At 28.5% G+C, this 12,008-nt stretch overlaps 2 protein-coding genes across 2 annotated transcripts; both read right to left on the bottom strand.

Moving 5' to 3' along the window:
• Nucleotides 1-147: 147 nt before the first annotated feature.
• Nucleotides 148-728, bottom strand: LOC123207543 (probable galacturonosyltransferase 9). Its single transcript, XM_044625053.1, has 2 exons — nucleotides 512-728; nucleotides 148-426 (listed from the first exon to the last, which is right to left on the bottom strand). Exons 1-2 carry the CDS (start codon nucleotides 680-682, stop codon nucleotides 148-150), a joined length of 450 nt encoding a protein of 149 aa, XP_044480988.1. The 5' UTR covers nucleotides 683-728.
• A 5,650-nt stretch (nucleotides 729-6,378) lies between these two features.
• Nucleotides 6,379-7,205, bottom strand: LOC123207547 (basic leucine zipper 43-like). Its single transcript, XM_044625058.1, has one exon. The coding sequence runs from the start codon at nucleotides 7,059-7,061 to the stop codon at nucleotides 6,510-6,512; it is 552 nt and encodes a 183-aa protein (XP_044480993.1). The 5' UTR covers nucleotides 7,062-7,205; the 3' UTR covers nucleotides 6,379-6,509.
• Nucleotides 7,206-12,008: the final 4,803 nt, after the last annotated feature.

The raw sequence follows: 12,008 nt of genomic DNA, 5'->3' as shown, positions 1-12,008 counted from the left end.
TTTTTCTTCGCCTTAACCAGCAATTCGTTAACAGCAAAATGGTATCTTTCAACTTCTGAATCTTCAACTGATTATCATAACTCTCTTTAGCTTCACCAATCAATCTAGCAAATTTGACCTTATCCTTGACTTCCTTCTCAAATTGCCTCAAACAATCCTCATCAACAGCACCCTCAGGCTCAAAAAGAGAAGCTTTGTAAGTGGGTTTGAGAGAAAGATCGGAAAGTTCCGAGCCAAATCATCAAACATCTTCAATTGCCTAGAAATATCCAACTTTAACTTCCGGGCATACGCCGCATATGCATTAACTAAAGCAATATGATCATTGGCTTGTTTATGAATCAAATCTAACCTCGTCTTAAGTGGATCAGATTTCAATGCTAAAAAGGTTCGTTGAACATATGCATTACCAACACTCGGAAGCGCCTATTCAGAAATTTCACGAAATTATTATCCAAATTAGAAATAGTAAATAGAAAGGGCAATGAAAGAGAAAGTGAAGAGAACTCACAGGGTCGTGATGAGAAGTGGAGGGATGAGTGGTGAGAATGACGGAGAGAGTAGCAAGGAAAAGAAGAGAGAACATGGCGGAGACAAAGATCCGGTAAGAGAAAAAGCCACGTAAGCCCATACCAAGTCCACCGCCTCCTGCTCCTCGGCCTCCTCTGATGGCCACCGCCATTGGGTTTCGAGATCTGACCGTTAACTAGCTGGAGTGAAATACTGAGATCTGAGAGTGTAACAGAGAGTTCAAAGGGGAAAATCAGATTTATAGTAGCTTTGCCGGTGGATGTACTGAGATTGATTACGCGGTTTTTATATATATATATATATATAAACGAAATAAGAATGGGAAGCGAAATAAAAGGATAAGGTTGACTCCGGATCAAGTTTATTCGAACTCTAGAGTAAATGAATGAGTCTGCTGCAATGATACTGACAGTAAAGATGGATTAGTTTGAGTAATATTTTATTATCAAAATAAAAAAATAATTTTAAAGATATATTATTTAAAGATTATTAGATATAAATAATTATTATTTTAATAAAATTTAATAAGTATAAATAATTATTGTGTTTGATTAAAAATAATAAAATAATATTAATAAATTATTTTACTTAAATATCTTTTAATATAAATATTTTTAAATATTTTTTTATTATTTATTATATTATTAAAAATAAATTTATTTTTTCTCAAAAAATTAATAAATAATAATATAATTATAATAAAATCAAAATTATCTTGCTAATCTTTTAATATCTACAGTGAAAATGGTAATTATAGTATTACCTATATTACTTGTTGCATTAGCATTAGTAATAGAAAATTAATATATTTTTTTATTACTAACAAACCAAACAAATTAATAAAAGATAAACTATCAAGATAATAAAAGATAAATTCTCAAAGTAATCTTTAAATTCTAGAACCAAACGACTTGTAAGGGTTTACCATTATTGAGCTAGATTTCGAGAGATGTTTAATTTGTTAAACTTATAAGTATAAAAAAAAATATTTTTTATAAATTACAATGATATTATTTTAATTAATACATTTCAAAACGATATTGTTTTAGTTTTTTTTTTTTTTTTTTGTTATAGTATCAAATTAAGTTTAAACTCAATTTATTTCAATATTATAATAAGCTTAAACTCGATTCTCTTCGAGCGAGTTGAACTTGAGTTGGTTTAAGAACAATTCAATTTCTCTTAAACCGAGTCAAATTTAAATTAGTTTAAACTTAAATTTAACTCGATTCGAATCTATCTTTAAAATGATAACCAAAAATTAGTTATCACCTCATTTTTTGTACAACTTTTTTTTATGGCAACACTTAAAAAAGTATCACTCACACCCCAAATCCGTATGCTCCTCTCAAATTGTAATTAAATTTAGCAAATTATTTAAGGCAAAGGACTATTTCTCATCCAAGTTTAGTTTAATTTTAAAAATACGCCTATGATAATTGAAAAATTCAAATATTTACCCATAACCCAACTACTATTAAATTTTCTACTGGAGTAAGAGTAAAATCGTTATTTTATTATTAATATTACAAATATATAAAATTCATTATTTTCTCTCTTAGGTTTTAACAACTAATAATTTCACTTTTACTTAAAGTTCTCAAACTTTGAAACGTAACATTTTTCCCCAAACTTAAGGTTTTCATTTTTTAAACTACAACACCCCTCAAAACTTTCAAAAACAGTATTTTCACCCCCACTCTTGAACCTCTACTTTCGGTATCATTTTCAGTGTTCTCTTCGACCTCCATCTTCACTTGAGCCGACGAAAAAAAGTGATACGATAAAGAGGCAGAGATCTTTTTGTCGCACAGATTGACAAAGAGACTCTCTTTGTCACACTATTATGAGGATCTCTATATAAAATTATTATTACTTTTTAAATTTTAATAACATTAATGAATGCTTTCGGATTTTTTATGTAAATTATTTGGATTTTCTGTATAATAATAAATTTTTAAAAATAATTAATAAATTTTTTAAAAACTTGTGCATAACACCATGCCAGGTCAAGTCGACCAACGGGAGCCCAAATAATTTACAATGGCGACAAAATGTATATCAAAAGATGAAGAGAAAGAAAGAGAGTGATACAGGTGAAAAAGGGAGATTAAAGTGAGAACCGATAAGAGAGAAATAAAAAAGTAAGAAGGGGATATAAAAATAATTAATCAAACAATAAAATTATGTACACTTGTAATTAGTATGAAACAATTTCGAGATTTTTCATGAATTAGTATTTACATTATCTAATTATATCAATTTGTCTCTTCAAAAAGAACAAAAGACTGTCATCTATACATTATTAAAGAACAAAAGTAAGGTGGAAGGCTTATGGGGTAAACCTAATCTCATATTGAAACTGTTTCTCATGTGCATATTTCGTGCATGATCTTCACTGGTAATTCTAATCCACTGCAAACAAAATATTAGTCAGAACATAAGATAGAACAATGTTGTGTGTACTCGATGTTGGGTATTCAAAACTGTACTTATTATGTTGTTAACCCATTGGGGGTTTGGAATGGAAGTGTAATTATATGCATTTGGGCTTGCTCCAAAGGCAAAACTGAGAGTGATCCAATATATATAAATGGGAAACTATAACAAACATCTGAAATTAAATGGTGTTAAGTGAAATTGTTTAAAACTCTAAGGATTAACAAAAATACCCTCAATTTGGGAAATAACTAAACTATCCTTATATATGAACCTCACATTTCCCACTGATTTATTGTTTAAATTCAGAGAAAAATTCAGATCTCCCGTGGGCGCAACCGATTTCAGTCTTTTTCATCAATTTTTCGTGTTTTCTGCAACCGAAAATGATAAATAAGGATAGTACATCATCTCACTTCTTGTTTAAATTAATTTATTCTTAGGAGTATTGAGATTTGAGGGAGATTTTGAGATTTGAATGTTTAGGGTTTCGATTTTGAACAATCCATATAATGTTTTGATTCTTGATTGTTTTGCTTAAATTTCTTAAGGGGTTTTGTGTTATTAGATATGCAAATTTGATTTGTGTTGAAATTAAAAGCTGAAAAGATGAGTTTTGGCTAGAAAATGGGTTAGATCTATCAACGCTACGTTAATCTCCCACGGGCGCCCGTGGGGTTGGGGGGGGGGGGGGGGAATTTAGCGTTTTCAAAATTTTAGGGGGAGGGGGAAAAGGGGGAGATCCACAGGGGTCTGTGAAAAATTTTACACTGAACCATGAAAACTGTGGATTGAGTGGAAATTGATTTTTCTAAAACTATAGGGTCTATAGAAGATAAACTTTGAACACCCATAACTTTTGATCTGGGAGGAGTTACGTGACCTGTAATATATCAACAGTTTCGAGCTCTATACCAACAACCAACTTTTCTGGTTGTGCTCAATTTGGAGTTCTATTATGCAGTTTTTTTATTTTATCAAATGTAAGATTTTCAGTTTTTATGATTTTGAGTTTGTTTGTGACCGAGCTAGACTTTGTTGATATGCAGTTTTCAAATTTGACATTTATCTTTTTAGTTTTATGCTTTTTGAGACATGTTTTATGATGTAATTACGAAATTTCAGATCAACTTTTTGGTTTTCTTGTTCCTAAGCTATTCAAACGTGTAGTTTTCGAAATTCAGATCTGTTTTTTCATATTTTTGAGTGATTTTTTCTATTATTGACATTTTAGAGTATTTTAATATATATATTTATTCTTAACATGTTATTTAAATCTTTTATATATTGTGTAATATCAAAATGTCTTCCATATTTTTTTAACATTTTATTTAACCTTTAAATTATTATCAAATATTCAAATGGCCCCTTTACGTGACATACAAACTTGATTTAACAAATAAAATCAAGTTTTGAGTTAAGATCTATATAAATGTTTTTTTCACGAATTGATTTTTTGGACTTGATTTAGAAATACGAACTTCTCCTTCCGAACGAATCTGTAGTAATTGATATTAAGTAAAAATAAGAGTAAGAGTGAGAGTGAGAGTGAGAGTGAGAGTGAGTGCTTAAGTGATATAAAAAGTGTATATAATAAGAGTGAGAGAATTTATATAGATGTGGTGAAAGGGTAATTGTGATGTTTTAAAAAATTTAGAATATTTTTACTTAGGAATAAAAAAATATATATATTTTTACTTAATAAAAAAAAGTAAAATAAACATTTAATTTAATTTCCCTATATAAACCGACACCTTGTTGGGTTCCTTTTGCAGGCCTAAATTGAACTCAGCTGTGCAGAGCCCTGCCATGCAAAGGCAAAACTGAGAGTGATCCGATATAAATAAACCAACACCTTGTTGGGTTCCTTTTTTAGGCCTAAATTGAACTCAGCTGTGCAGAGCCCTGCCATGCATTAATCTTTTGAGTCAAATACCACGCAGCGTTTTCATACGTAACTAAATAATTTGCATTTAGAACCATCTATCAAACAAAATATTGACAAATATCGCCAATGATGAAATATTTCATTGCTGTGTTTGGAAATGTAAAACTAAAGAATTGATTATCCGGGTTAAACAGGAATTTTTTCTCTCTTATAGGGATGTATATAATTCAATTCAAATCGTAAAATTGAACTAAACTACTTAAAAGATACAGTTTAATTTGGTTTGGTTTGATTTAAAATATGGTTTACAATTTGAACGATTTTCAAATTAAACTAAACTACAAGCCGTATTTTTTTTTGTGTGTATATATATATAAAAAACTATATTTAATAGAATTTTTTAATAAGTAATTAGGTGTACCAATTATTTTTCATATTTATTTTATTATTTTTTTACATTTTAACTGTATTTTTATTGTATAATTATTTTACATGTTTATTTCATATTCTAAAAAACTAAAATTTAATTATTATTTTTTAAATATTATATATTTAGAAGTGAATAATTTTAAATAGGTTTAAACCATAATTTAAATTGAACCAATCCATATTTTTCAGTTTGCTCGATTTGGTTTAAAACTTAAAATGGTTTATTTGAAATTTTTTCAAATCTTTTTTTTTTTTTGGTTTAGTTTAAAAAAGTTTCTAAATCACACTAAACCAGAGCGTGCACACCTATTCTCCTTTGTTTTGGAATGAAAGAAAAAAGTTATAGTGTACATTAAAATTGGGAATTCAATAGTTGAGTGAATTTTTTTTCAAAAAATTATATAAAACAAAACAAGGATAAATAAGGTTGTGTTATGATTGGAGGTGGATGCCAGCTCAAGCCTAAGGATTTCGTGTTAACGAGTTTGAGTTTAAGAGTATTTGACTCGTTGAGCTAACAAACTTTAAAAAATTAGATATAAAACGATATCATTTTAATTAATTTTAAACGTCGGGCAACTATGCTTAAATTAGTTTAAGACAAACTTATTGAAGTTGAACCTAGATTTTAGTTCAATTTTTTAAAACTAAACCGAAATTAAACTAACATAAAGTTGAACTCAGATCTCTTTAAATCCACCCTTGTTTATGACAATAATTAGGGCAGCTCTCAAAAAGCTAAAGTAGGGTGGATGTAGCTTTAGCTTTTTCCATATGAATAAGTATATGTCTTTTTCATGGAAATTCTTGCACCATGAATCAAAACTTTTACCTAATACCCACTCATTCTTCTTTCTGTTCTTGACACCTGATGACTTTCATTTTCCACAGCTTTCCACTTTAGAAATCCGTTTCACTAATATATATATATATATGTATGTCATTATCAACATCCCTGTTAATCTTTTAAAATCTATTTCACTATGACCATTACAGTCTGAAATCTGGCGTCACAGGCAACAGTATTTTTCCATAGATCTCAGTAAGAATATATGAGATGAACGTCGAATTTTCAGAAATGGAAAATCTGAGAGAAATTGTTAATTTTATTGCCATATTTATATCATCTTCATCATCATCTCATACAAGCTTTAAGAGGGGAACCCAGAAAAAAAAAAAAAAGGTAAAAGACAAAAATGTTATCATCGCCATGAACTCTATCTTAGTTTAGCAAAGCTGTGTTGCACTGAATGTCTTCCAAATCTGTCAAGGTAGAGAAAGGGCTTTTAAGTTGCATGGCGGTGAGAAGTTGCTGAAGCTGTATGGCTTCCTCTTTGAGCTGCGCGTTTTCTTTCAGGACCCGGTCATGGTTCTGAGAAATACGGTTCAGCTTGTCGAGCAGCTGATGGTTCTCGTTCCTGAGCCAGACGACCTGCGCCCACAGCTCGTCCAGGTGTTTCTGTTTGCGCATGCGTGATCGTCTTGCAGACTCTCTATTTGATATCATCCGCCGCTGCTTCCTCTCCTTGATGAGACTCAGTTGTTGCTCGTCGGCTTCATCAGAAGTTGAGTTGTTGCTGAAAGAAGAAGACTGCTGGGTGCTGAATTCCTGGATTTGAGGAGAGAAATGAAAATTTAACAGCGGATTCAAGAAATTGTTGAACTGGCAAGTGGGCGTGTTGTAGTTCTGATTAGGCATGGTAAAATGAGGTGAACACGGAGAGAGGTTTGAAGAAAGAAGATAATGGAGACCTGAAACATCACTAGGCTGCATGGCTTCAAACCTGAAGAAGAATAAATCAAATTTAGGAAGATGAAGAGAAGAATTGAAGGGGGGAGGAAGGTTGAAGAAAGAAGGTGTTTATATAGGAAGAAGAAAGGTTGAGGTCCCTACCTTGTTGGCAATTTGGCATTACATTCACAAGGTCTTTGATTATATACTTAAAATCATTGAGATCATGTACTATTTGTAAAATAACATAACATTTTATTTTATATTTGTTAATGTCATAAGAGTTCCCATTGAGACTTAAAAGTCAAAATATTTTTACAATATAATCCTTGGTAAAATGTTAGGTAAGGAAGCATGAGAATAACTTTAGTTAGTAAAATGTTAATTTTTCTCTCGATGTGGTTGTTTTAGTTTCGAAGGAGAGGCCTGACTCAAATAGGGTTCCAAAAAATGAATGATGATCTATGGTGGTTGTAATGACTCATGCAATTTTGTTATACCCTATCTTCTATATAAGAAGTTTTATGTTAACGAAGATGATGTGTGTGAAATAGAAGGAGAATGCAAAAGGTTTCCTTTTTTCATTCTCATATATTTTGAACTTTCACATCTTGCAAACTCACAATATCATAGTAATCGAATCGTATATTATATCGTATATTAAAAATCTAATTTTTCACATCTTGTATCAAATATCATATCGTATTATATGATACAACTTTTAAAAAAATAAAACAATAAAAAATTTTAATTAAAATGTCATCATTTTGAAAATATCACAATCACTATAAAAAATTAAAATTTGTTATATATGCCCTTATTACATTATCATTTTCTCTAAAAAGATATATTAATCTACATCGATAATAAGTATCGTATTATAGAATATGTATCATATTATATGATATATCCCTTGTATCATATTAATTTGATACACTTTATGATACATATTATTTTTTACCAGTATCATATGTATCATAGGATACATATTGTATATCATTGAACACTAATAATCATGCTTAATATTCGAGATAACTTGATGGATATTATTTGTTTTGGGCTTGAAAACCATGGTAGTCGAATTACGTATTATAATGTGTATCAAAAACCTAATTTTTCGTATCATGTATCAAGTATCGTATGATACGGTTTTTTTAAAAATATAATAATAAAAAATTTTTATTAACACATCATTATTTTGAAAAATATCAAAAAATCCTCAAAAATTTTAAATTTCTCATATACACTTGTACTACTTCATCATTTTCTCTAAAAAAGTATAAATTGATCTATATCTGTAATATATATCATATCGTAAGATACGTATTATATTGTATAATATGTCTACTATATCAGATTAATTCAATACACCTTATAATAAGTATCGTTTTTTATCTGTATCATAAAATATATATCGTGTATTGTAGAATACTGATAATCATATTGCAAACAAATCAAATTTTTAAATAGATATTGTTTGCACAAGTTTGCAAGTAAATATGATTCTTTTTTAGCATATAAAAGCAAATATGGCTTACAAGTAAATATTGTCTACTATTTTACACGAATTTGCAAATGGGTATTGTCCACTTTAGTATAACAAATTGTGTTTTCTCTTGAAACACGTTGTAAGCTAAATCTCAGACTGATTAATTATTAAATAATATAGTCGCGATATTCTCCCACATAAGTTATTATCATAGATAATTAAAATATGCATGTATTGGATGATATGCATGGACATCGTTACATAGTGGAGGATAATCATTTTGACCTCCATACATTTACATAGAATAATATTATAAGTACGTATTTTAAATACATAAAATATATTTATAAATTATGTATAATTATATGATTGGTTATTAATTTATCTTAATCATAGATTATTGTATTATCTATGTATTTATTTTATATATTTAAAGTATATATATATAATTTTATTAATTTATGTATATGCTTACATGAAAGAGAAAGAGGAAGGTTGGAATGGTGGGGAGAAGAATTATTCTAATGGGGAAACGTTTTGGCTGGAGAAAGTAGAAGAGACAGTAAATGGTGTTAAAGAAGTCAAGTTTTGGAATTAATTGGATGACTATATTGTTTATATTATATACACGGGTTTCACCGTTTAAGCCAATAGGACTTTGTCACCTAACGAATATTGGAAAGAAGAGGCAAGAAAAAAAGGGGAGCCCTCTGCCAAAATCATAGTCAGAGTGAGCCAAATTATTTAAGGAGTTGATGACTCAACACCCACTTCATATTTGACACCAAATTAACCATCATAACCGGTTAAATATTGTATTTAAATAATATATTATTATATAATTAATATTATAAAAAAATTGACAATAACAAAAGAAAAGTATTCAATCCTTATAAGTATTATTTTTATAATTTTAAGGATTAATTATTTATATTTTTATTAAAAATAAGTAAATTTATAATTTTAACAAGAAAAAATGATAATTAAAAATCTATTTTCTGTTGTTAAAAAGTTTTAATAATAAAAAAAAAATCTTGTCGTCACTAGTTATTACAGTTTCTCCCGTTAAAAGTATTATTATCGTTAGAGTTTTAATGTTATTAAAAAGTTTTAATGGTAGAAAATAAATTTTTAAAGATAATTATCCCTTTGTTAAAGTTATAAATTTGCTTATTTTTAATGAAAATATAAAAACCATGAAAATAATGCTTATTATGATCGAATACTTTATTTTTCTCTCGTTATTATAAATTTTTTTTGTAGTGTGAGTATTAATTTCTTCTTAATTCAAAATCACTTAATTATATAATAACACATCATTTAAATATCCAATAAAATACTCAAAATTGAGTGCACTCAACTTTATTGCTATTCCAAATGAAAACCACGTGTGAACAAGGCAGGAACTCATTGAGAACTTAGACTTTATTTTTATTCAAAAATTGATATCATATCAGTAATTTTGTGGCGAAAATCAACTAAAAAGATGGGAAGTACCACTGGAAAAAGATATAGAAATAGAATATAAGTCTATGGGATTTGGCCAAACATGTCACAAGTTCTCTGAACCTTCATGACTATAAAAAAATTAATAAATTAATGTGAATTAATTAATGAATAAATTAAGATACATTTCATGCCATGACTTAAAAATATATTACCAAAAAGCAAAGCATATCTTTTCGTTCTCTTTGTTCAATTGGATTAGACATGAAACACTAGGAGAAAAAAAGTTTGCCACATTTTAATGGTGACTTCTTGTGGTCCAATTTTATATTCTTATGGGAGACCAGAATTCTAATCCTGACTTTCTCTCCTCCATCAATTACATTTGTTTATTTATTAGTATGGCAAAACAATGTTGACTTCAGCTGCAAACTTTATAATGTTTGCTGGCTCCATACCTTAAAGATTAACATAAGGCTTGAAATTAATTTCCCTTGAACCCATTTATGTAAAATGTGGATTTTTCTTTTGAAAATGTTCACAAGAGATGAAACTTATTCATAATTCGGTTGATTTTGGGCGTAGGTTGTGGAGATCATTAGTGAAATTATTTGCCTTGACTCATTAGGGGATGGATGATGTGAAAAACGGTGCAATAATCTCTAACATAATGAAAAATGATACTTTGTGTGAACTGTAGAATCTCGTGAATTATTGAGTCTTTGAATGTAAATTACACCCCAAGCTGTTAGGCTGAAGGCACGTTACTTTGTTTTTCACATCTTCTATCTCCTCACAATTCAAGGTAAAATGACTTTAATGAGGATTTCAGAAATCTATACCCAAGACCTGTCGAAATCTAGAATGAGAATTATTGTTGGAATGAGATAAATTGTCACATTTTATCATTTCATTTCAATAACGACTCGCTAGAAAATGGGAGGTTCATAAAAATTAGGCTATTGGGCTTATGAGAGTGCATGACTTTATGCACAACCATAAATTATGTGGTTTTTGAAAGATTATAGACATGTTACGGCCACAAATGTCCTTGAGATAGTCAAACGCATATTTTGAAGATTGTTAATGAGGTTATCTATCTTGACGAGTGAGATGAGCTGAAAATTAAAAAAAAAAAATGTTAATTAAATTATAGAAAAGATTAATTCACTTTGGGGAGGTGGTGGTGGGGGAAGTCGATGCAGACAAATTGGATGTACTTTGAATTGCAATCTTAATTCCACTAAATAAAAAAGAAGGATCGCAAACACAAAACAAAATTTCTATGGTGGCAAATGCCCTCTCTTTCTCTTTCTGTGAATTGAGTGCACTGATTGGTCAAAAATATCATCAGACAGATTTAGACTCCTTTTTCTTTTCTTGTCTCTTGAGTGTCCTTCTTCTTTCCTTTTCATTCTATTATTTTATGTATATAAATAAAAGTAACACGAAAAATATTCAAAATAATTATATTTAAAAATATTTAACTAAAATAATATTTTAATTTATCTTCTTTACATTTAATTAAATATAATAATTATTTATAATTATTTATTTTATTAAATATATTAATAATTTATATTAAATAATTTTTATAATATTTTATTTAATATATTAATAATTTATATTAAATCATCTTTATAATATTTTATTTTTAATAATAAAATATTATTTGAATCGAATGTACCATTAAAGTCATTTTGCAGCAACTTGAACTTCATCTATGTATTTGGCCACAACTAAAATGTGGAAGGAAGCCATGACTGAAACTTCTCCTCACTAAGCTTGCAACTTATAGAATCCTTCTCAATATCCGAAAACACAATAATTAGAATAATTATAATTAATAATATTTAAATAAAATAATAATTTTTTATTTTTTATTATATTCGATCAAATATAATAATTATTTATATCTATCTATTTTTCTAAACATACTAATGATTTACACAAAATAATCTTTATAATACTTTATCTTTATGTTATTCTTCCACTATCCACACCAAATGAACTCTTACAGTGATTTTGCAGTAACTTGAACTTCATCTATGCTC

Source organism: Mangifera indica, unplaced genomic scaffold (genome assembly GCF_011075055.1).
Source record: "Mangifera indica cultivar Alphonso unplaced genomic scaffold, CATAS_Mindica_2.1 Un_0086, whole genome shotgun sequence".
NCBI classification, from domain to species: Eukaryota; Viridiplantae; Streptophyta; class Magnoliopsida; order Sapindales; family Anacardiaceae; genus Mangifera; species Mangifera indica.
This window is presented reverse-complemented; position numbering and strand designations above follow the sequence as displayed.

What these genes read in the sequence shown, in the direction of transcription:
- LOC123207543 (XM_044625053.1), bottom strand. Translation starts at nt 682, where the DNA reads ATGGCGGTGGCCATCAGAGGAGGCCGAGGAGCAGGAGGCGGTGGACTT. An exon ending in CCACTTCTCATCACGACCCT is followed by an intron (nt 427 to 511) that starts GTGAGTTCTCTT and finishes ATTTCTGAATAG; the next exon opens with GCGCTTCCGAGTGTTGGTAA.
- LOC123207547 (XM_044625058.1), bottom strand. Translation starts at nt 7,061, where the DNA reads ATGCAGCCTAGTGATGTTTCAGGTCTCCATTATCTTCTTTCTTCAAAC.